Source organism: Phalangium opilio, unplaced genomic scaffold, assembly GCF_054372755.1.
Source record: "Phalangium opilio isolate 3A_F unplaced genomic scaffold, DU_Popi_V2 ptg000037l_1, whole genome shotgun sequence".
NCBI classification, from domain to species: domain Eukaryota; kingdom Metazoa; phylum Arthropoda; class Arachnida; order Opiliones; family Phalangiidae; genus Phalangium; species Phalangium opilio.
In genome coordinates, this window is record NW_028324160.1 from 6,470,445 (window position 1) to 6,496,656 (window position 26,212).

Here is a 26,212-nt window from a genome sequence, read left to right on the forward strand (position 1 = left end):
AATTTATACATGAATTAAAAGAATTAGAAAAAAAAGGATTTTCACTGGGTGGTAAACTTTACACAGTGAATTTAAATGGACCTTTCATCTTGGACACTCCGGCTAAATCATTTGTTAAAAGAACCAAAGGGCACACAGGGTATAGCTCTTGCGATAAATGCACGGTCGAAGGCGAACGTATAGATAACCGTACAGTTTTTCTTGGGGTTAATTCAGAAATGAGAACTAATGAATCGTTCGTTAACAAATTAGATGAAGACCATCATTCTGTGGGGCAACACTCCCCGTTATTAGCACTTGATATCGGAATGGTAACACAGTTTCCGTTTGACTACTTGCATCTAGTTTGTTTAGGCGTGATGCGTAGAATAGTTTATTTTTGGATAAATAAAGGACCATTTTCAGTTCGCTTAGGTCAAAAAAACGTATCTATAATATCCGAGAAGCTACTAAATGCCCGTAAATTTATTCCTTGCGAATTTTCCCGCAAACCAAAATCTCTTAAACACATAGATAAATGGAAAGGAACGGAGTTAAGGCAGTTTTTGTTGTACACAGGCCCTGTAATATTAATGGGAGTTTTGAGTTCTAATGTTCTTAAACACTTTCTGCTTTTCCACTGTGCTGTGTACATATTATCCAGCCGTAATCTTTGTCAATCTCATAATGATTATGCAGCGAAACTTATGAACATGTTTGTTGAAGAGTCATATAAGCTTTTCGGTGAAAAATTTGTGGTTATGAACGTGCACAGTTTATCACACTTATATTTGGACGTGCTTAAATTTGGGCCTTTGGACAATTTTAGTGCGTTTGGTTTTGAAAATGAACTTCAATTTCTTAAAAAGGAGCTTAGAACCCCCAATAAGCCTTTACAACAGATTTGTAAGAGATTGAGTGAAAGAGACAATTTTGACCTTAACACATTAGGGAAAAGGGAAAAAATGCATTTCATAAACGAATACAGATTTAACTATGACAAACCACTTTGCGGCAATTTGCCAAAAAATGGAAAGTCTTTCAAGAAGTTAGAAACTAGTAAATATGTTATCTCAATTGGATTGGGGGATAGTACTATTTTACTTGACAATGGAAATTATGCTAAAATTCAAAATATATTTCAACACGATGATACGACGGTGTCGGTATTTACGAGGGAATATGATCATTCTAAAGACTTGTTCTTCTACCCAATGAAATCATCTTTGCTGGGCATAGTGATTATATCTGGGCTATCCAAAACAATTAGTGTCTACAATATTTTGAAGATCAGTAAAAAATGTGTGGCATTGCCTTACAAGGGTGAATTAGCAGTAGTCCCTATGTTACATTATTAACCTTTAGGTATGCGTATAATTATCTAAGTCATCTTTGTAATACCTTAATGTATTTTATTCATTTGAAATAGATGTATTCGGTGGGCCACTTCCGAGACGATGACACTATTGAAGTAGTTTTAACAAAGTGGTTGAAGGATCAAACCAAAGAAGAAACTCAATGTTTCTATCCGCCAAAAGGGAATACCTATTTTCTTAAGGCTTTGAAGAACTCTCTTACGCCTGATGACTCTTGGCCTCTCTACGACGTTAGAGTATTATTGAAAACTGGTAGGTAACGTAAAATTTAAGTAAACAGTTTCCCATTAATAATAATTAACTTTTAAAGACGACTACAAAAGGGCGACTAGTAAAGCAAATCGAAGCAGGGATGAATCCGATCTATGCAAGAGTACGGATAATGATGAACTTACAAAGAAACGAAACGCTAAAATTAGGAGAATAAATGACAATTACGTGGACTTTGGTAAGTTAGTTATGAGTTTAAGTACAAAGCTTTTTAGTCTTTGTATACAGTTATTGTAGTTCTTACGAAGGGGTTTTGACTTTTTTTAGATACTTTATTTGGGAAGCTTAATTCAAAGCATGGACAAACAAAAAACAATAAAGAACTGAACATCAGTTTACCAGATGCTCCAGTATTACCAAAAATTGTTCACAGTGGTAAATATATAATATAAAACTGTTGTACAGTCGCCGCAATTAAAAACTTTCTCTCTCGCGACGTCTTGTTTCAATCATAAGCCGCAAATTATTGATCTGATACAATGGGTATAAAAAAACGTATCTTATATTGTTGTTTCAATAAATTTTTTACTAAGCGTTTTTTTTTCACTCTCCACTTTCCATTTCCAACTGCTAAATAGGGGGTTTTGAATGATTGGGATGATTTTAAAGAGAAGGTGAACAGTTGAGCATAGCTCGTCCGAATTACCGAATGACATTCCAGTAAAGGGAGAGTGATGTTAATTGCAATTTTCTGAATACACGTCCCCCACGGAATCAATGCCTTGAGCCATATTTTTATGGATAGAGATCCCCTTTAATGTTGCACAAATATATAATCAACAATTGTGGAATGAAACTTCAAATTTTCCTCCGGTGAAGATATGGCCACGGGTGCGACATTCTGTTCCACTATGGTTCGCAAATGCCAGGGGGTGGAGAATGATTTCTATCTAGATTAGTGGGCGATTCTTGATGTCAGTTTCAACATAAGTCAGCACAAACGTTTGGTTGAAAACGGCGCATTTCGGAGAGAACCATCTAGAAATTCAATGGCCAACCAATTCCCTCAATATGTCACCCATTGAAAACCGCTTGGTGGAGGAAATACAGGTTCACTGAAAAGGAGAATACCCACATTCAAAGCATAGCATGGGTCACAAAGTGGTGCCTACATTTGAGGAAGTGGTTGTGTTCATTGTATTCAACTAATTGGGATTCGCCATAACGAAGATGACGAACCTTTCTCAAGAAACACTTTATTTACAATGCGAAATTAGCATTATACTAAAGTTCCACTAGTCTTAGCAGTGTATCCGATGGAAAATTATGGTCTTTTTGAGAATCAATGGAATCTGCTGAGCTGCACGAAGTATTAAATCCTTGAAGGTTAAGTAAGGACGCAATGTAGAGTGTGTATATATTTTATTGAGAACTACCCAACCAACATAACAAGTTAAATAAAGAATAAAGACACTTTGCTAATTACTATCGAACATTTATTCTTAATTATGAACATGGTTAGGATAAATACATTTATGCGTTTTCATTTTTAATTTCATTATGCGATTAATATTTGATCATCTTACCGTTGGCGTTTACAACCTGTTGCATTCTCTGCGGCATTGATGAAAACAGATTGTTTATATAATCGGGCCGCTCACCAACCTCTTCCCATGCGGCCTGGATGATGGTGAAAAGTTCGTCCTTATCATTGGGAATTATATTGTTCTGGGATACAATCCTTTTCATAATCGCCGCTTATGGTGAAAATGGGCGATTGACCGACAAACCAAGACCTGGAACTCCACGCCTTACCACTGCAGAAGAAGACGACGTTATTGCTGCTCTTGTTGTGAATAATCCTACCACCACGGTTCGATCTGTAAAATCCATCATGGAATTGGAAGCGTCGGAAACAACGATTAGAAACCGATTACGTGACGTTGGGCTACACAGTCGTATCGCCGCGGAGAAGCCATATCTCAAACCAGAGCACGAACAAGAACGCCTAGCATTTGCGCGCGCTCACCTGCACTGGAGGAACGAATGGGATGAAGTTGTCATCAGCGACGAATCAACATTTTGTTCATCTACGGACCATCACGTAAGAGTGTGGAGAGAGAAAGGGACCCGATATGATGCGGCTAACATTCATTCAATCCGGAATAGCGGACGGTTTTCTGTGCCAGTGTGGGGTTATATTTCAAAACATGAAATTGGCACCTTAGCACGAATAGAAGGGCACCTAAATTCCGATAAGTATATTGATGTATTGGAACATACGTTTTTCCCTCATGTTGTAGACAATCATTTTCCGGACGGTAAATTTATATTTCAACAAGATAATTCGAGTATACACAAGTCACGTGCAACCATGGCGTATTTGAAGGAGAATCATCCGGAAATAGATCTAATTACCTGGCCAAGAAATTCACCCGACTTATCTACAATCGAAAACGTCTGGGCGATTATGAAAAGGATTGTATCCCAGAACAATATAATTCCCAATGATAAGGACGAACTGTACACCATCATCCAGGCCGCATGGGAAGAGGTTGGTGAGCGGCCCGATTATATAAACAATCTGTTTTCATCAATGCCGCAGAGAATGCAACAGGTTGTAAACGCCAACGGTAAGATGATCAAATATTAATCGCATAATGAAATTAAAAATGAAAACGCATAAATGTATTTATCCTAACCATGTTCATAATTAAGAATAAATGTTCGATAGTAATTAGCAAAGTGTCTTTATTCTTTATTTAACTAGTTATGTTGGTTGGGTAGTTCTCAATAAAATATATACACACTCTACATTGCGTCCTTACTTAACCTTTAAGGATTTAATACTTCGTGCAGCTCAGCAGATTCCATTGATTCTCAAAAAGACCATAATTTGCCATCGGATACACTGCTAAGACTAGTGGAACTTTAGTATAATGCTAATTTCGCATTGTAAATAAAGTGTTTCTTGAGAAAGGTTCGTCATCTTCGTTATGGCGAATCCCAATTAGTTGAATACAATGAACACAACCACTTCCTCAAATGTAGGCACCACTTTGTGACCCATGCTATGCTTTGAATGTGGGTATTCTCCTTTTCAGTGAACCTGTATTTCCTCCACCAAGCGGTTTTCAATGGGTGACATATTGAGGGAATTGGTTGGCCATTGAATTTCTAGATGGTTCTCTCCGAAATGCGCCGTTTTCAACCAAACGTTCGTGCAGACTTATGTTGAAACTGACATCAAGAATCGCCCACTAATCTAGATAGAAATCATTCTCCACCCCCTGGCATTTGCGAACCATAGTGGAACAGAATGTCGCACCCGTGGCCATATCTTCACCGGAGGAAAATTTGAAGTTTCATTCCACAATTGTTGATTATATCTTTGTGCAACATTAAAGGGGATCTCTATCCATAAAAATATGGCTCAAGGCATTGATTCCGTGGGGGACGTGTATTCAGAAAATTGCAATTAACATCACTCTCCCTTTACTGGAATGTCATTCGGTAATTCGGACGAGCTATGCTCAACTGTTCACCTTCTCTTTAAAATCATCCCAATCATTCAAAACCCCCTATTTAGCAGTTGGAAATGGAAAGTGGAGAGTGAAAAAAAACGCTTAGTAAAAAATTTATTGAAACAGCAATATAAGATACGTTTTTTTATACCCATTGTATCAGATCAATAATTTGCGGCTTATGATTGAAACAAGACGTTGCGAGAGAGAAAGTTTTTAATTGCGGCGACTGTACTTGATTGTTTACTAAAACTGCAAAAAATTTTAAATATTTAAGCTGAAAATTTATTTGTCGTCAAGGATCAGGCTATTGCACTATTGGAAAAAATGCAGAACAGTTCCTTGGAAAATCATTCAAAAACAAAAGGTATGAAATGAAAAATGTGGCAAATTTAAAATATATGAAATGTTTATAGATATTATAGGTTCCTTTCCTTGTGCTAGTTATAATTGTAATACAAGTTGGGAAAACCAAAATATTACCTCTCCGAGTCAAGACGACTACTTACAAACTTATTTACCCAGATATGGAAATGTTTCTTGAAATATTAAAGCAGTATACAAAACATAGCAAATACACTGTAAGTCAGACGACATTTTACATCCAATAATGATATACTTGTACACATTAAAATCATCCGATGGGGGAAAAACGGTAAATGAAGAGATAAAACTTTGGAGGGATATTACCTTTACGTGTTTGTAAAGGCCCAATTTTCTACTCCTCAACTGTATGCCCTCTATGTTCAAAGCCATATTCACAACAGGGTTGCCATATAAACACTATCCTCTCGTTTCACCTCAACGATTTTCTTAGTTTGTCAACATGACTGTTAACGTTACATAACACCAAAGCTTATTTGTGGCTACACACACTGAAAGTAAATGCGTACCATAAAAAGCATGAAAACACGAAGCTATTATCCGATTACGATCAGACCTTTCACTGGTCTGGGCTGCGTTCAGCAGAGCTCACCAAAAAAAGACAGCGGATTTTGCAAATGTTTACCGGTGAGCTCTGTCGTCATAGCTTTTCTCCGGTCATCGGCGTTTTATAAATGACGCTAGCGCAATAAAGCGTGCAAGGTACCAAGGCTTAACAAAAATTGTATGATAACATATTTATAGAGATAGATAACAACTTTTATAATTAAAATTAGAAACTAATTCTCGCGTGATCAACTGGTTTCACGCCAATTAAATAGCTATAGTCCCATAGAGCTATTTGTATTAATTCCTCCATGGTTTTTTCGCCAAGCTGAGAACTATGCGTTTTACGTCACGTTATCCAAAGAGCCGACTATTTTCTTTGAAGACCGCGCTAGCTCAGCGCTAAGAACCGTGACGTCAAAATCCAAAAACAAAATCCCGTTATGTAGGACACTGCTAACAGCGCTGGGCTCTGCTGAATGCGGCCCAGATTTCCACCATGATTATAATATCTAAGCCTAAAGTGTATTTAACTTTCGGCTCACTCTGAACCGTTAATGTCTCTGCATTACAGAAACGAAAACCAAGCGTCTACTTTTTGGTTCACTAGGCCTATTGACAAATAAAAATTCATTTAACCAACATAGTAGCGTTGTGCTTGTATTCACTTTAGAAAGGATTATGCTATAAACAGATGTAGTATAGCTTAAGTAATATATAAACATCCATTTTAAATAATAATATTAAAAAAATCTTTGGAATATCAAAATGAAATAGAGCTTTAAAGCTACAAAAGTACTAAATACATCATAATTACGAAAAATATTTCCACATATTCACTTTATATTAAGGATAAAGGAATATTATGGTTCTGTAGGATTCCTTTACACATCAAAACAAAACGAACTTCTAACGCAGCGCACTACTGTAACAACGGACGGACACACACAGACAAAAACATAGGCTGCTTTTTAACTCTTTCCGTATTAATTTTGAATTGAGAAACAAGATTATCTTAAATATTAAAAAAATATAATTAATATTTAATATTTTCTTCGCTAGTCATTCGCCTTATTGAACGTTACATCGTTTTAAAAAAGAACAATCAGAAGAAAATAGGGGAAGTGGGTAGCTTGGGCAACTTCGCGAGGCGTCCCGTTTACGGATTTCCCTCCCCGTGGAGGTGAAGAGAGATAGGATTTTTACGCGCATTAACACACGAGTGACGTGATTCTGTGGACAGTACGGTCCTACGCCTTCCAACTGACTAGAGGCGTCTGCTAGAGGCAGTGAGGCACTCAGGCAGAATGGCAGAGGCTGGAATCGAGTGGTAAGTACTAAATTCATAACTTATTTTAAAATATGTCTTTATTTTTAAATACAATGGTATTTCTAAGTTCCAGGGAAAAAATTAACTTGTCCGAAGTTTTAAACTGTGATAGGGAAGAGTTCAAAGTAATAAAGTTATACCCAAGTTGTTGTAGTTTGATTTTTAACATTGGGTTTGGTTTGGGTAGATCTTACTTTTCCTTTCAACACAGCCTGAGTTTTCTTATCGGTAGTTTCCTTGTACGTTAAATCACACTGCGTACTCTTAACGACATTCATTTTATTAAATAACCGAATTTTCGTCCTTAATTAAACCAATATCCGCATTAACCCGTTGCCTGACGTAACCCTAACTCAAACTGAAGCACAGCAGAAATATAAGCAGACTACACAAGTTAGTTCCACAGTTCGCTACATGGTGGCGTTCGCAATGAAATCTGGTACTATTTTATGCTTCGCGCCGATTGGCCAGATTCAAATTTTAAGGGTGGTAGGGGAATCGACCATTGTAAGTGAGAATCACTGGACGACTTGTATGGCTCAAGGCTACGGCTACCCACTTCCCCTATTTTCTTCTGGAACAATTAAACATTCTTGAGAGACTTGACTAATATTGGCGTTTGAAATGAAGCATACGCCGGTTGTCTCGCCTTAATCAAATAGGTAGTATATAAGGGTGTCGAACTACAGCTAAAAGCAAGAACAACCGCAATTGCGAAAACCTATCGTGGACAACCCACCCTAGGAAGGCTAGACGTTTCTCGTAACCCTAGCTGATCGCCGCGAATGTCTTAAACTCAACGATGACGATGGAGTAGAAGCCAGGTGTGCAGACTGGTGTCCATGTGGGATGGACAAAAACAAAGACCAGAAGATGGTGGTGTAGAAGCCAGGTGTGCAGACTGGTGTCCATGTGGGATGGACAAAAACAAAGACCAGAAGATGGTGGTGTAGAAGCCAGGTGTACAGACTGGTGCTTGTCAGATACTTTTCAGGATAATTGCAGGCGCGTTTCAGATACTTTTCAGGACAATTGCAGGCGCGTTTCATATACTTTGTAGGAAAATTACAGGCGCGTTTCAGATACTTTGTAGGATAATTGCAGGTGCTTGTCAGATACTTTTCAGGATAATTGCAGGCGCGTTTCAGATACTTTTTAGGATAATTGCAGGCGCGTTTCAGATACTTTGTAGGATAATTGCAGGTGCTTGTCAGATACTTTTCAGGATAATTGCAGGCGCGTTTCAGATACTTTTCAGGACAATTGCAGGCGCGTTTCAGATACTTTTTAGGATAATTGCAGGCTCTTTTAATATACTTTGTAGGATAATTGCAGGTGCTTGTCAGATACTTTTCAGGATAATTGCAGGCGCGTTTCAGATACTTTTCAGGACAATTGCAGGCGCGTTTCATGTACTTTGTAGGAAAATTGCAGGCGCGTTTTAGATACTTTTTTTGGATCATTGCAGGCGCGTTTCAGATACTTTGTAGGATAATTGCAGGCGCGTTTCAGATACTTTTTAGGATAATTGCAGGCTCTTTTAATATACTTTGTAGGATAATTGCAGGTGCTTGTCAGATACTTTTCAGGATAATTGCAGGCGCGTTTCAGATACTTTTCAGGACAATTGCAGGCGCGTTTCATATACTTTGTAGGAAAATTACAGGCGCGTTTCAGATACTTTGTAGGATAATTGCAGGTGCTTGTCAGACACTTTTCAGGATAATTGCAGGCGCGTTTCAGATACTTTTTAGGATAATTGCAGGCGCGTTTCAGATACTTTGTAGGATAATTGCAGGTGCTTGTCAGATACTTTTCAGGATAATTGCAGGCGCGTTTCAGATACTTTTCAGGACAATTGCAGGCGCGTTTCAGATACTTTTTAGGATAATTGCAGGCTCTTTTAATATACTTTGTAGGATAATTGCAGGTGCTTGTCAGATACTTTTCAGGATAATTGCAGGCGCGTTTCAGATACTTTTCAGGACAATTGCAGGCGCGTTTTATATACTTTGTAGGAAAATTACAGGCGCGTTTCAGATACTTTGTAGGATAATTTCAGGTGCTTGTCAGATACTTTTCAGGATAATTGCAGGCGCGTTTCAGATACTTTTTAGGATAATTGCAGGCGCGTTTCAGATACTTTGTAGGATAATTGCAGGTGCTTGTCAGATACTTTTCAGGATAATTGCAGGCGCGTTTCAGATACTTTTCAGGACAATTGCAGGCGCGTTTCATATACTTTGTAGGAAAATTACAGGCGCGTTTCAGATACTTTTCAGGACAATTGCAGGCGCGTTTCAGATACTTTTTAGGATAATTGCAGGCGCGTTTCAGATACTTTGTAGGATAATTGCAGGTGCTTGTCAGATACTTTTCAGGATAATTGCAGGCGCGTTTCAGATACTTTTCAGGACAATTGCAGGCGCGTTTCAGATACTTTTCAGGATAATTGCAGGCGCGTTTCATATACTTTGTAGGAAAATTGCAGGCGTGTTTCAGGTACTTTTTAGGATAATTGCAGGCGCTTTTCATATACTTTGTAGGCAAATTGAAGTCGCATTTCAGATACTTTTCAGGATCATTATAGGCGCGTTTCAGATGCTTTTGTAGGATCATTGCAGGTGCTTTTCAGATAATTTTTAGGATAATTGCAGGCGCGTTTCAGATGTTTTGTAGGATCATTGCAGGTGCTTTTCAGAGAATTTTTAGGATCATTGCTGCCGCATTTCAGATACTTTGTTGGATAATTACAGGCGCGTTTAAGATACTTTGTAGCATCATTGTAGGTGCTTTTCAGATACTTTGTAGGCTCATAAATATATTGCAGATAAATTTCAGAATTAATGCAGCTACCATACAGTGAAAGGTCTGCATAGTACAGCTATCTAACAGCCGTAACTCAGCTGGCTTGTAGCCTTATTACAACTACCGAACAATAGGCTCAAATTACTGATAAATTAGGTAATTTACCATAATTAATATCCCTATAATTACACATGATCCCCTGTTGTGTAAGCCATAATCGTTGTGTTTGGAAAAAATGTCACTCCAACAGCGAATATGTTTAGAGCAAGTTTTAAAAAATAGAAAAAAAACATATCGTTTGTCAACTAAATTTCTTCAAATTTCATAATAATATTTAGTGGTAACCAATGGTGATATAGTTTCTGATACTGATTTTTCTTCTAACTTGACTAGGTAAAAATCGATTTGTCACGCAGAAATTGGTAAATCTTTATTCAATCAGAAAAATTGCGATATCTATTATGATCTCAAATCTGTTTATGCCATCACAAACTATCATCATCATCTAAAGAACTGTTTTCATTTCCCATGGGTTGAGTTTCGTTTCTAGAGTCAACATTGGGTTTTTGTTTACGTTTGGCGAAACTGCGAACAACAGAAGCACAACGGTTGTTGAGACATTTATCAAACCTTTCTTTGGAAATAAGTTTTTGTGGTTCGTCTTTAAAGCGTTTCGCCACATAAGCTACAAAAAGTAATATGAAAATCAGTAACCTGAAATATAAATTACTCCAGCAGCGACTGTTCAATTATTGATATTATTAAGTCTGGCATTGTGTTTAAACATTAAACCATCCTCTATAGCAACATTGAATTACATTAAGATATTTTGAGTGTGTATCAAGTATAATGACTTTACCTTTAATTCCAAGATATTCGTGGGGTGGTATTTGTTTTTTTCCATGTAAACCAGCAACTCTCATACTCTTCAATTCTTCCTCAGGATGAAGCATATTAAGCAGTGCTATTCCATTTTTTTTGGGCGAATTTAGAAAGTTTAAGCTGTGCTTTTGAGATTTGGTTATAAATACATCACTGCCAGCAAACAATGGGACCTACAAGTTTTTATAATATATTAGCAAATAGATGAAATTGTTATTTTCTAACAAACTAATCGAACCATTTTGTCAGTTGGTGGCGAGTTGGTTCCAGCATGTGTAACAGATGATATAGGCTGTAGTACCTGTAATTAGTAAATTTATCTTAAACAGCTAAATGGGTTTCCCATGTACCACATAAAATTTGCAATTTCTATTGTTTTACCGATTGTTTTGGTTCTTCATTACAATTACGTGAAGATGAAGAAATAGATTGTATTAAGGCCTCCAAATGTTTTTTTGCTTTGTTAAAAAATATTGTTTGGTATTTTTTCGAAATTGAACAACAATCAAATGTACTATTACCATTTTCGAGGTTTTCACACTTCGAACAATCTTTTCCAATTTGTTCTTCTAGAATTCTAATTTTCTCATCTCTTTTTTCTAAATTTTATATGATGAATATCATTATCAAATCTTCAATTGAATATTTTAGAAGCAATATATTCAACAGACCAATTTCAAAATTTAGTTCCCTAATTTTAAGAGACTTTTCCTGAAGTTCAGCCTTTAACTTATCAATGATAGGCTTATTGTTTTCCAAAATTGTATAAGGCTTGGGAAATATAATTCGTGGACTCTCATGCTCTCCAGTAAGGTTCACAGAGTCAAGCAATGGACTCCCTGTTTATTTTCGTCGCTTTAAGAATTACCATGCTCAAAAATTATATCATTCACATACCACATGGATCTTGGCAGGTGTTATTAATTTGATCTTGGCAAGTGCTATTAATTGGATCTTGGCAGGTGTTGTTAATTGGATCTTGGCAGGTGTTGTTAACTGGATCTAGGCTGGTGTTATTAATTGGATCTAGGCTGGTGTTATTAATTGGATCTAGGCTGGTGTTATTAATTGGATTTAGGCTGGTGTTATTAATTGGATCTAGGCTGGTGTTATTAATTGGATCTAGGCTGGTGTTATTAATTGGATCTAGGCTGGTGTTATTAATTGTATCTTGGCATGTGTTATTAATTGGATCTTGGCATGTGTTATTAATTGGATTTTGGCAGGTGTTATTAATTGGATCTTGGCAAGGGTTATTGCTTGGATCTTGGCAGGCGCTATCCGTTGGAACTTGGCTGAGAGGCATTTGGCGATTAAAGCTATTAACTTCATTAGGGTTTCCACAAATTATTTCTTAATTCAACACATACCGTATGTCTGAAGCAATGGTCTCATGTTCATTAGAAGTAGCAGAACCCGACAACTACAATTCGTTTAAAAATTAGGAAATGTCTTAAACCAGAAAAAAAAGAAAAAAAATTGAACTCGCATGTGAACTTCCAATATCGCTTGAGCCAACAAAATATTGGGGCGTCCACTGATCCGTCAGAGACGGCATACTGAAAATTGATTTGCTTATATCTGCTTTTGCCTTTGATGTTATTGTCTCATTTTCTTTCATCTTTTGCCTGGCGTTGCGTTGCTTAAATCAACAACTTTCCGTTTCTTAGATTTATTTTCATTTGATAGTTCGTTACAAACTTTCACACCAACAGCCAATTCTTCATTCACTAGTTCTTCATGATCATCTATGTAATGTTTATTAAATAAATACCTTCGGTACTGTTACTGGTATACAATAGGATATGGTCTATCTATAGAAATTAGAAACGCGATGCAGCAAGACCTGGGTCATTTGTACCTCAAATATCATTAAGCTGTGAAAAAGGGGCCAAACATATAAATGTACGCCCCTATAGAGTAATGTCAGTTCTACGTATGCAAACGGCATACCCTTCTATCTCTTAGCACAGTGTCATCCCCCTACCAGGCGCGTACAGTATCCACTCTTACAAAAGCGCGCCTAGAGGGAGGGATACGCTTTCGACTCCCCTCTCTACCGACACTACTCTATAGTCTGACTAATGTATTGTAGTTGCTAATTAATAGCAACCACATTTAAACCAAATTTATTGTAGACGTAATTCTTAATTACAAGTAATATCGGAAGTAAATTAACCTGGTCATATTTATGACGAAGTTTAATAATATAATCAAAGTTTGCAAACCTGAAATCTTCACTACTACTCCATCGTAGAGTTCATTGTTATAAATAATTTTAGTCCTTGCTCCTTCGTATCTTTTTGACTTATATTTAACCGCTGTAAGTGGCATAATTGTGGTTTTCTTCTCTTCGATCCAGTATATAATGGCTTCCAATTCATTAGGATGGGCTTTCTTCATGGTAGTTCTTGAAGATTTACATTTTTTACTTGGGCCTTGGCTTCTGGCACTCACCACAGAAGTGTTGTTTTGGTTCATCTTTTCTTTGTTACTTATGTCTAACAAATTCTTAACATTAACGGGTACACTTTCCATTTTTGAAAAGAGTTAAAATTAACCACGCACGCAGTTTTTGAAGGACCGAAAAAACAAATAAGAATTAACATTCATAACAACTGACGAACCTTCCAGATATTATTCACTGGCAACGCCCGTATCAACTTAGTAGCTACCCTACTCAATGCCGACTCATCCCAGGACCCAGAAGGAAAATAACCACAATGTTGATGTAGAAGGTTCTGCGTGAAGTACAGAACTGGAAATAAGACACTAGTCAAGTAATTAAATGACTACTAAATTAAATCCCGGACTACCAAAAAATTCGAACTAGTCAATTGGACTATTAAATATCATTGGAAACAGTAATACACATTCATACCCGCGTTTACAAATAAAGATAGAGGCCTCACTATTGACAACCCATAAAAATATCCTTATTTTCAGCCCTGCTAAAGAAGCCACTAGCTGACGGGCTGTCGCCAATCTGTGCAGGGTGCAAGACTGCAAGTGTTAGATCATAGCCCACTCGCCACGCTTAGGGACGATGCGCTGCTCGCCACTCGCCAGCAGCTTGCGTCGTGACGCGCGTGATCGAGTGGGCTATGGTTAGACTCATTAAGGCTAGAAAAGGCGTCTGCTTAGAAAATGGCTACAAGAGAGAAGGGACCAGACCCTATTTTTATTTCGGAAATAAATAAAATTAATGAATCAATCAATGTTAGATCTAACCGTGGTCGAATTTTCCAAAGTAATTCTCCTCTTAAACCTATGCCTTGTTCGACAAAGCAAAGAATTAAGCGAAAACTAATCTTCAAACATAATGATACCATCCGCGCCAAGAACCCAAATACTGGGGAATCAATAGATACTAGCAGTAGTGCATCAGGTGATATAAGCAGTAGCCCATCAGCCGAAAATAGCACGTCAACATCTGAAAGTTCGAATGAAAGTATAGGTGAGAATGATTCAGACATTTTGGAGACAATTAACGCAGATGTGGTGGTACAGCACTTTGACGTACTCAATGAACACTTGGTGTTAAATAACGCTGGTGGCATGGTAAAAAACGCTAATAATAATGATCAGAAGAATGATGATTCAAGTTTTAATGATGATGATGATGGTAAGAATGGCTCTTTTAAACCAGACTTTAGTCAAATATTAAACAGTTTGGTGAAATTGTATTTAGAGACTGATTCTTCGACCGAAAATGAAAGTGTGGATGAAAATTTGAATGGGGAACAATCATTGTATGCTGGTAGTGGGCTTACCCTAATGGAAAGCATGATTGCAATATTACTATTTTCAATGCAACATTAATTGACGGGTGCTGCATTAACGGATTTGCTAATCTTGATTAATCTTCATTGCTTACAACCTAACAGCTTAAAGAAAACTATATATTTGTTTAAGAAGTTTTTCTCAAATTTTAAATTTCCCGTTACAATTCATCGCTACTGCATTGTTTGTTACACTGAACTGACGTCTGATAATATTTGTACAAAATGTTTACAAAAGCGCTCATTTCAAGTTGATGCAGCGTTATTCTTAGAAATATCATTAATAGCTCAATTACGAACCTTATTTGCGCGGGATGGTTTTTACCAGGACTTACAATACAGATTTAGTCGTACAAAAAAATCACAAGGAAACATTGAAGATATTTATGATGGGGCGCTTTATAAACAATTGATGAAAAACGAAAGGTTTTTATCTGTTAAATCAAATATAAGTTTCATGTGGAACACTGACGGGGTTTCACTCTTCAACTCTTCCAACTTTTCAATTTGGCCGCTATATTTATCAATTAATGAATTACCACCCATGAAAAGATTTTTGTCAGAAAATGTGCTCATTTGTGGTATCTGGTTTGGCAAAGGAAAACCAGATATGAATTTTTTTTTGCAACCATTTCACAAATCATTCCAGGATATATTAACAGGAATTAATTTTACTGTCCCAAATTAAGTAGATCCGATTTTGGTCAAAGGCATGGTTTTGTGTGGTACATGCGACCTACCAGCAAAGTGTCTTGTTCTAAACATGCACCAATTTAATGGATCTTATGGCTGCGCAAAGTGTAAGCAAAAAGGACAGACCTACCGCACAGCGAATAGAGGCCATAAACATATTGATCCATTTGATACAAATAATTTCAAAGGTAAAATAATTTAATGGAGTATTCTGTCCCAAAACATGCATTTGAAGTATATATTTTAAAATGAAGGTCCTCGAAGAAACCACAAGGATACTTTATTGGATGCTGAAATAGCCAGCGGGCAACAGAAAGTCGTATGGGGTATAAAAGGGCCGTCTGTTATGTCACGAATTGTTCCGGATATTATAAATTCAACTGCAATTGATATTATGCACACGGTTTATCTTGGGATTATGAAAAAGTTGCTATTGCTGTGGTTTGATGGACAATACAATAATTCTGAATTTTCTCTAGGTCGATTTAGAGATGAAGTTAGTCGAAGATTGCTTACAATTAAACCTCCACATTTTATTCAAAGATTACCGCGAAGCCTTCGAGATTTGACTTACTGGAAAGCATCTAGCTTAAAACTTTTATGCTATATTATTCAGTACCATTGCTTTCTGACATTTTACCAAAAATATTTTTGGATCACCACATATTATTGGTAGCTGCATTATTTATATTAAGTTCTCAATCAATATCGTCCTCTGATTTGGACTTGGCTGATAAATTGTTAGTGCAATATGTATTTTCGTTTCAAAATCTATATGGCATTGAATTTATGACAGCTGTGGTACATCAAATACTTCATTTAGCAGATGATGTATATCATTTGGGACCCACGTGGGTCTCGTCAAATTTTCCTTTTGAGGCTATCAATGGTAAATTAATAAAACTAGTTCATGGAACCCAACATCCAGAACTTCAAATTTCTTACGCATTATCAAATGTATTACACCAGCCAAGTATTCTTAAAAAACTAAGAAATAGTTCCGAAGTAGAAAAGTTTTGCAAATCGTTGCTAAACCACATGAAACCATTTAAAGTAGTTGAATGCATTAGCCCAGGTGTTTTCTCAGTAGGTTCATACAAAAATATAACTACAATTCCCCTTGCTTTAAGAGCTACATTTGTTGATCTTTTTGATGACTACGGTATTTTGGAAATATTTCACAAACTAAAAGTCAATCGTTTTATGTATAACAGTATATCAAAAAAACGCGAGTCAAAACATGATTCTTCGACAGCAAATATTATGTTATTTGATCAACCTATATATGGAAAAATAATCCATTTTGTTAAACATGGAAAATTTTGCGAAATTCATGAAAATATTTGTCATAATTGCGATGTTGAATTTTTAGCCTTTATTGAAGTTTTAGACCTGGTTAGTAATCAGCCATTTCAACTTGAATCGCTGAATGGTTTTAGTTTCCATATTAAAGAACTTAAAGATTCTGTTACATACAAGTTAGTCTCTATAAAATGTTTAATTTCACCTTGTTTTTTAATTGGTTTTCCTCATAAAAAGGAAACCTTTCTATGTGACATAGTCAATTTTGTTGAAAGCGAGTGATTAATTATGACAAGCAATAAAATTTTACTAAAAATTTGACTTGAAGTTTTGAACTTTTAATTTATAATATTTATCAATTTTACTCCTGTTTAATCTCTAGAAAATTTCCACAGCAGTCGAATTAGAGGATATATCAAACCGCTCTTATTTGATTTCTCTACTTTTTCAACGAATTTGCAGACGTGAAAAAACATTTATTTTTCTATACCGCGCGTCTGCCAGCCATTTTAAAACTAGTTTTAAAATGGCTGGCAGACGCGCGGTATTCCTACTTTTGAATACCTGCAATCGGAACAGGAAAATATGGTCTCGCTGAATTGGTCTCGCCATTTTGGTCTCGCTGATTTGGTCGCAGGACTAATTGGTCTCACCGATTTGGTCGCAGGACTAATTGGTCTCACCGATTTGGTCTTGGGACCATGTTGTCTCGTGATTTTTTGGTCTCGGGACTATTTGGTATCGTGATTATTTGGTTACCTAATTAGTTGCCACCTTTTCCAAAACAATGGTCCCAATAATTCGTTGCCACCTTTTCCAAAACAATGGTCCCAATAATTCGTTGCCACCTTTTCCAAAACAATGGTCCCAATAATTCGTTGCAACCTTTTCCCAAACAATGGTCCTAATAATTCGTTGCAACGTTTTCCAATATATTTTTATTATTGTTAATAAATTTTTCGTGCTAAGAGGCGAGCTTTTCATACTCATCATATAAATAATTTTCTTACCTTTGGTTAGTTTAGGTTGGGTTAGGTTTGCTTTGCTTTGGTTAGGTAAGGTTGGGTTGGGTTCGGTTTAGTTTGGTTTGGTTAGCTTAGGTTTGGATTGGTTTGGTTAGGTAAGGTTTGGTTTGGTCTGGTTGGGTTAAATTTGGCTGGGTTAAAGGGGCTCACCGGCGGCTGTTGGGGGGAGACCGCCCTTAGTTAAGGGGGAAAACACCCAGCTCTTTGGCCATAAGGAATGGGGCCACCCTCGCGGAGGGAGGGTAAGCAATATGTTAACCAACAGTTTGACCCCCCTTCACCCCAACAGCGCCGGCCAGACCCTTTAAGTAAATGCTGAAGGGGTGATAATTTCTTAAAACGAGACTTTTGTGTCCAGAGATCAATTTGTCACTAGACCAAATTGTCCCGGGACCCAGGGCCATTTGTCCCAACACCAACCCGTCAAGACCAATACGGCGAGACCAAATTGACGCGGACCGCCTGCAATATGTCTATAAATGTGGTAGAGTTACAGTTTTAATCTGCAGCTGGATTTCCACTTTTCCATCACTTTTGCAGACCTGTCACATATACAAATGTGGCCGAGTTACAGTTCTAATCTAGCACCTGGATTTCTACTTTTAAATCACTTTTTTAGACCTGTAACATATCTATAAATGTGGTCAAATTACAGTTTTAAATTGGCAGCTGGATTTCTATTTTTCGATTACTTTTGCAGACCTGTTACCGGTCTTCAAAAGTGATGGAAAGCAGAAATCCAGCTGCCAATTTAAAACTGCAATTTGACCACATTTTTAGAAATGTTACAGGTCTCCAAAAGTGATGGAAAAGTAGAAATCCAGTTGCCAATTGAAAACTGTAATTTGACCACATTTATAGACATGTTACAGGTCTGCAAAAAGTGATGGAAAAGTAGAGATTCAGCAGCCAATCTAAAACTGCAATTTGACCACAGTTATACACATGTTACAGGTTTTCAAAAGTGATTTAAAAGTAGAAATCCAGCTGCCAATTTAAAGCTGAAATTTGACCATATTTATTGACATGTTACAGGTCTGCAAATATGATGGAAAAGTAGAAATCCAGCTGCCAATTGAAAAGTGTAATTTCACCACATTTATAGACATGTTACAGGTCTGCAAGTGTGATGGAAATGTAGAAATCCAGCTGCTAATTGAAAACTGTATTTTGACCACATTTATACATACGTTACAACTAGGTCTGCAAAATTGATGGAAATATGCATATTTAATAATAATAATAATAATAATAATAATAATAATAATAATAATAATAATAATAATAATAATAATAATAATAATAATAATAATAATAATAATAATAAAAGCTTTTATTTGGATATTCCTCATCAGTTTGCACTGTTTTACATAGGAGTCCATTTGCGTTAAATTAGATATATTAAATATAGTAAAAATTCGTAAAATATGTTAAGTTTTCAGTTATATTCATACATACTATTATTTTTGTTTTTTATTTATTTCTTTCGCTTAGCTATGTAATTGAGTCAGCAGGAATTCCTTCAGCTCTCGTTTGAATTTTTTCAGACAGTTTTCGGTTTTTAATTCTGTGTTTAGGGAGTTCCATAAGTTTACTCCGTTCACTCTTATACTTTTCGCGCTAAAGGCGTTGCGTTTTATTTGCGAATTAAAATTTGTAAACCGTCTACGTGAGTTATGCTCATGTATAGGGGTCAGTGACTCTTGAAAGAGTCCTGAGATATATTTTGGACAGTCATTATGGAAAATTTTAGACTTGCACTCATTGCAGTTTTATATTGGCAGCTGGATTTCTACATGCATTTCCATCACATTTAACAGCTGTACCTGTAACATGTCTATAAATGTGGTCAAATTTCAGCTTTAATTTGGCTGCTGGATCTCTACTCTTCCATCACATTTGCAGGCCTGTAACATGTCTATAAATGTGGTCAAGTTGCAGTTTTAAACTAGCAGCTGGTATTTCTACTTTTTCATCACTTTTGCAGACCTGTAACATGTCAATAAATATAGTCAAATTGCAGTTTTAAATTGGCAGCGGGATTTCTACTTTTCCATCACTTTTGCAGATCTGTAACATGTCTATAACTGTGGTCAAATTACAGTTTTAAACTAGCAGCTGTTATTTCTACTTTTGCATCGCGTTTGCAGAATCGCGCTGCATATTTCTTCCAGTACAGACAATTAACAGATAATAAACAGAAAATGTAGAAACGGCAGACAATTTGCAGTTCTGGAATTTCTGTGAAATTTTCGCATTTTTCGAGCTGCAGAAAATGTAGCCTTAATTTATACCTATTACAGCGTGATAGCGATAAAAAAGCGCGTATGCAGATGAATTACAGCTTAAAATTTTTGTACGGGATATTTTCGCCTTACGGATCATTCTATACCACCTTATAACCATCAAATACCATGTTAATAATAGCAAAATTCCACAGGTTTTAGTGTGCAAAGTGAAATGAGTGTGTGTGAACTTAACGTCTTTGATTACCGGGCTTGAAAACTACTTTTGCGTTGTGGAAGTATTTTCGAAGTAAATTATCGATAAACGGACTCATGAAACCTTTAATAGTCTTTATTTACTTTCATCTATTTTAATATTGAGTCTTTCCAACAATTTGTTCCACCACATTTTTAAACACATCATCTTAGAGATTGTTTCTGGATTAAGGCTTCCTCTCTTACACGTGACAAGATTCAACCCTATGGAAAAAACTTCTTCCGAAGGCACCGAAGTTGCAGGAATGGCAAGGAAGTCCCTTGCCATGTTGGCAACTCCCGGATACGTATCTTCATTAGCCTAGTAAGTATAAGGTTATGCTGAACTTGCAGGACATAAAGCCAAAAAGGTTAGTTTTAGACAGGTGACCCGGTTTGATACATATCCATATAGTTCAAATTAACATATGTATTTGCAACAAAATTAACGTGTAATATCAGAAGCTCATAATAGCCGAAGGATGACACAATGTATCATCTTATACTTTAGTTCATTAACATATTATTCTTCAAAGGTTCACACTTAATGTTTACTTTCATGCTAATCGAAATTCGGTTGGAGTGAATTCCAGATCTATTCGATACAAAAGCCTAAGCATTCAACCCACCGCGTCTTGACATGGGCCAAAACTCACAAGCGTGCCTTGGAAAATAGTCAAGCGCTAATAGGGTAATGACGAGGGTACTATTTACGGCGTATTTGATTCTGTTTAGTAACCTTGGTCCTTATGTTCTCGAAGATAATTATTGTATACTTCTGATAATATTGAAAATCACAATGTTATTTTTTATAGTTCATACCAACTCGAATAGCCGTGTCTTTAAAAAAGTCAAGTGACATTTGATCTATCATACTAATATTAATAAAAAGAGTTCTGTGCATAGTGGAGCATCCAGGAAACATCTAAGAATGGTTTTAAAAATTTATTTCGATTCAAATTTCATGCATAATTTGAAAGTAGCGCCTCCAACTAATCGTGTAACACCTTGCCTTGTTCCGTGGCACGCTCTATATATCGTTGAACATTTAGCACGAGATGCAAAAAATAACACTCGTGTTATATGAAAATTTTGGCATACAGCGCGTGCCACGGAAAGTTTGTTCATTGGATGGCAGCGCGTTAAGCGTTTTGTCGGAGGTGCTACCTTTACGTTATGAATGGGGTTTGAATCGATGTCGGTTTTTAAAACCATTCCGAGATATTTGATGGATGTTACACTATACTGGATTTACAAGGCTTCCGTCCCCTTCTATAGGAGAGATGGCTACGGAGAGCGTTCACCAACGGGAAAGTTCAGCCACAAATAAATTAAGGCACACACCGTTCACCGATAGGTCATGATCGCGCCCATAAAATGCCTAGCTTAAATCCCGTATACATAGATCTCGTAATACGAGAAGAGTCCATAAAACAAATCATTTGATTTTCCTTATCTATAGGTTCACCTTCCACCACTGAAGAACGTTTGTTTTTGGAGGTTGAAGATCGTCTTTCAGATACCTTAGTAGTTCTGAACCCTTCGTTAATCTCAGTGGTCGTTTAGGGTAGTAAGACAAAATGCCCACAGACTCCTCTGTGGACCCACTAATGCTTGTTGACGGAGAACTACTTTCGTAGTACGCGATAAACACAGCTAAGACCTGCGCTTTTATTGTTTTCGCCATAGCCTTTGGGTAGTTCGCTTGGATGAAATCCATCTTCAAGGTCGGGTCAACAACTAAGAGAAGTTCATATATTCCATGTCATCTTCAAACTAACAGTTTTTGGCTTAAAATCTAATTACATACAGTGTGTTTCTGGCAAGTTTGCAAAAACTTAACTAGCGCGTTTTCGAGTCAAAGACGTCAGAAAAGATACGAAATTTTCGGCTAAAGTGCTCCGTCTCGGAGTTATGGGCTCTCAAAAGATAGGCCGAAAGATAGTAAATTGTTCAGTATTGCGACAGTTAGATTGAAGACCATAAGGACGTTATCGAAAAAAGTTCAAACCTAGAAAAGCGTGAATGTGTTTAAAAGTCCGCGAACGTTAATACGTTTCTTATTATTAATGGTTTTAAATAATTCCAATTTAATATCTAAGATTCTAAGTAGCTCAGACGTTGGTAATTTGTTGAGATTTACTAACAACTTAATGGAGTGTTACTCTTCATTTCTATTACAAAAAACGGAAGACACTTTAATTATATTTACAGGGTTATTAAAACTGGGCACCAATGTTTAAGCCGACTTGCGCGCGTCTTTCGAATGATTTGTTAACATGTTCAAACATTCCTGACGCGATGCCAATTTTAGAACATCCATTAAATATTCTTTGTCTTGTACAACGCGAACTTCACTCAAAGATTAAAAAGGATTGGTGCGCCATCATGTATGATCGGTTAAGACAAATGATGTAGTTTATTCATGATGGACCATCACCACATTTTACCCTTCTTCAAGTTTAACTTAATGTCGCGTTCCTTCGGAGGTGGGTAGGTCGAGGTTAGACAGTTGCGTGGTCAGCCAGATTTTCAAATCTAAACCAGTGCACATTGCTTCTTTGGTGCTATCTCAATTACTTGGTATGCCGGATTGAAGTTCGCGATATCCAAGAAAGACTTACAACAAAGTATACTTCATGGATATGATGACATTTGTAACACCTCTGAAATCTTCGAATGTGTTCACCATTAATTCGAAATAAACGTGGTTGTTTGCTTAAACGCTGATGATGCCCATGTTTGAACAATTTTGTAATCGTAAACATGGTCTTCCGAATATTTTCAACCGAAATTAAGAAAACAATTATGTACCAGTAAAGCTGAAGAAACAATTAACAGACGTCTGAGCTACGTTGTTTAACATGTAATTAATTTAAACCATTACTAAAAACAAAGGTTGAACGTTAGTGGACCTTTCGAAACTTTCATGGTCTACTAGGTTTGAACTTTGTTTGATAATTTCCTCATGGTCAATAATGTAGAATAATTGGACCAAAGCCATAATACGAATTTTTTCTTTTAATATTAGAGTTTTACTTTTTCCTGCCTATTTTTGAGAGCCCACAACCTCGAAACGGAGCGCTTTAGCCCAAAGAGTTATAAAACTTTTCAGACACTTTATACCCCGTGAAAAGTGTGTTAATTTTTGACATATTAGAAACATTATCAAAACATTTTGCAACTGTGGAAAATCGCTTGATTTTCCTTTTCACCCTCCCTTTAAGGACAAGTTCCTAGAACTTCACTTAAAATATCGTCAGATATATGCCTTGCGTGCTATTTTTGGACATAATCTGCATCCCGTTGTGTAAATGTAATTTTGTATGGAAACCTTCTTACCCATAGCCACCCAAAACGCTTCTGTGCGAGACATTTCAATGTAGTTAGCTAATTTTTCTTTAGCTACCATACACGCACCATTGATCACTGGATCATTATGATCCTTTGCTAACTTATCGACCAACCAGAAATAGGCAGGCATAACAGCAGATATTGTAGGATATTGACTGGACGAATTGGTTTTTGTTGCAAGGTCGAAATCCTATAGAAAGACATTTGTGCTTGTTAACATGACACAAAAAAACCGCGTTTATCAACGGTTTTACCCAAAGATAATTGCAAATACAGTATTTTAATAATGTATTTATGTAAACCATTATATGTTTATTATTGGAAAAGGGTACAAATTCAGTGGTGTTGATGGCCATCGTGGATGCTGAATATAAATTTGTAGCTGTAGACATTGGTGGATATGGTTCCAATTCTGATGGAGGCATATTTAGTTCCTCTGCCATGGGAAAGGCTTTGGAAAATGGTTCCATCGACCTTCCTGATCCAGCAAAATTACCAGGAGCTGATATCTTTGCCCCATATCCCCAGTAGCAAAAACTTGTCGGGCCGACACCAAATTTGATCAATCGGCCCGAAAGAGTTATCAAACTGTCGGTCCGGAATGCTTCATGTCCGAGCCGTTGAGTAGTCACTGCGCTCTTGGTTAAGAATAAAGCAGCCTTGAAGTCGACTCAAAACTAACTGGTTGAGCGACAATCGGAATAGGGGATTTGCGTTAGTAAACCGACTCAAAAATAGCTCGTTGAGCGACAGTCGGAAATGGAGTTGTGCTTCACTAAACCAGCTGAAATAATCTAGTCGAGTGACCGTCAGAAAATGACTTGCGCGTCCCTAAACCGACTCAAAACTAACACATTGAGCGACAATTGGAAAAGAAGATGCGCTTCACGAAACCAGCTTTAAACCGAGTGGGCAACAATGCGTCGGCATTTTGACGGAACGTCATTTTGCCGACTTGAAACTGAGTTGACAATAACGTGTAGGCATTTTTGTGGAACGTTATTTTACCGACTTGAAACTGAGTAGGGAATAATATGTAGGCATTTTTGTGGAACGGCATTTTACCGACTTCAAACTGAGTAGACAATAAGATGAAAGCATTTTTGTGCAACGGCATTTTACCGACTTGAAACTGAGTAGGCAACAACATGTAGGCATTTTCGTGGAAAGTCATTTTACCGACTCGAAACTGAGTAGGCAATAATATATAGGCATTTTCGTGGAAAGTCATTTTACCGACTTGAAACTGAGTAGGCAATAACATGTTGGCATTTTCATGGAAAGTCATTTTACCGACTTGAAACTGAGTAGACAATAAGATGCAGGCATTTTTGTGGAGCGTCATTTTACCGACTTGAAACTGAGTAGTCAATAATATGTTGGCATTTTTATGGAGCGTCATAGTAGGCAATATAAACACCTCCTACAATCGTGATATTTTATTATTTTTCAGCAAAGCGACTGGAAATCGATAGTCGCCGACTATATGTCTCTGCGAGTAAATAGTCTCGAAAGTTGTAATAGGCTTATAAATATGTTCCTAATTTAAAGACATAATTGTAGTGTTTTTCGAGTTAAACAATGATCAGCATAAATTGAGGAAAAACAAAATGTTTGATTATGCAAATACAAATTCACAGATATGTAGTATCTAGAGCGTCATGGTACACCATATTATCTGATTCAAGACAAGGGATAATTTCATTTTATTATTCACTATTACAATGACTGATTTAATTTCTTCTTTTCCCGTTCTTTTCGGCCACCATGTCTGTCCTTAGAATGCCGAAACCAATATTTTATACATTTTTCCATTTCAAAGTCTGTTGTGCGTGTGCACTTAGGGTTGTTTCGTACAGCTTCTACGTTTTTTGAATCATGTTATGGATTAATTACGGAAGGAAATAATTTGTCATTGTTAAATAACAAATTCACATCGAAACTTTCATGGCTTCAGTTAGAACTAAATTTTTAAACCCTTTTTTTCCATTGGCCCCGACCCAATTAATATTAAGGGCTAATTGGTGAGATATAACTTCAGTTAAAATTCTCTTCATTGTATTTTTAACCGAACTGCCACCCCATTTTTCAACTTTAATGTAATTTTGAATTATTAAACTATATTCAATAGAATAGTTATAATTTTCTTTCGGAATGACCCATCTAGCATTCGTGCCTCCAAGTCATCTAGATCATTGCTGCATTTCAATGGTAGTTCCAAGAGTGGAATTTCTTCATTAAATGTGGGTTTTTCCAACAAAACTTCTGCCATCTGGCGCATCAAAACAGTAGCATATTCTACCTGTTGCTTCAAGGCACTTAGTTGGTACAATACGGTTTTCTGAAATTCTGAAAGATTTCAACATCAATTAATATGATCTATTTTTGAAATTTAAACATCATTATACTTAAAGTGTGGATCCTTATCATTGCTGACTGACGATCCTGGGTACATTTGGTGATGATACGCTAATAACAAAGAAGGATATATGTTATATGGCTGAAAAATGCCTTTGCATACAACTAAATGTGAGGTT

At 36.6% G+C, this 26,212-nt stretch overlaps 2 protein-coding genes and 1 long non-coding RNA gene across 4 annotated transcripts; 1 reads left to right on the plus strand and 2 right to left on the minus strand.

The window, feature by feature from the left end:
- The first annotated feature begins 2,915 nt into the window (after positions 1-2,915).
- LOC149683506 (uncharacterized) lies at positions 2,916-3,996 on the plus strand. Its single transcript, XM_089871264.1, has 2 exons — positions 2,916-3,669; positions 3,735-3,996. Exons 1-2 carry the CDS (start codon positions 3,250-3,252, stop codon positions 3,777-3,779), a joined length of 465 nt encoding a protein of 154 aa, XP_089727390.1. The 5' UTR covers positions 2,916-3,249; the 3' UTR covers positions 3,780-3,996.
- A 7,098-nt stretch (positions 3,997-11,094) lies between these two features.
- On the minus strand, positions 11,095-11,470 carry LOC149683507 (uncharacterized). The gene is made up of 3 exons (XR_016384170.1): positions 11,421-11,470; positions 11,278-11,340; positions 11,095-11,212 (listed from the first exon to the last, which is right to left on the minus strand). It is a non-coding gene; the product is annotated as an uncharacterized LOC149683507 (long non-coding RNA).
- On the minus strand, positions 11,466-12,511 carry LOC149683508 (uncharacterized). 2 transcript variants are annotated; one of them, XR_016384168.1, is made up of 4 exons: positions 12,410-12,511; positions 11,711-12,334; positions 11,561-11,638; positions 11,466-11,497 (listed from the first exon to the last, which is right to left on the minus strand). XR_016384168.1 is itself a non-coding variant. In XM_089871266.1 (3 exons), the coding sequence occupies exon 2, from the start codon at positions 12,343-12,345 to the stop codon at positions 11,929-11,931; it is 417 nt and encodes a 138-aa protein (XP_089727392.1). In that variant the 5' UTR covers positions 12,346-12,358; positions 12,410-12,499; the 3' UTR covers positions 11,561-11,638; positions 11,711-11,928. The 2 variants fall into 2 exon arrangements, 1 of the variants encoding a protein (XP_089727392.1); XM_089871266.1 differs by lacking the exon at positions 11,466-11,497 and having other exon boundaries at positions 11,711-12,358; positions 12,410-12,499.
- Between the last annotated feature and the right edge of the window lie 13,701 nt (positions 12,512-26,212).

Excerpts from the sequence above, each read along its gene's own strand:
- LOC149683508 (XM_089871266.1), bottom strand. The coding sequence starts at position 12,345 with ATGCCTCTCAGCCAAGTTCCAACGGATAGCGCCTGCCAAGATCCAAGC.
- LOC149683506 (XM_089871264.1), top strand. The coding sequence starts at position 3,250 with ATGATGGTGAAAAGTTCGTCCTTATCATTGGGAATTATATTGTTCTGG. Across the intron at positions 3,670-3,734 it reads GTTCATCTACGGACCATCAC|CGGACGGTTTTCTGTGCCAG; the intron begins GTAAGAGTGTGG and ends AATCCGGAATAG.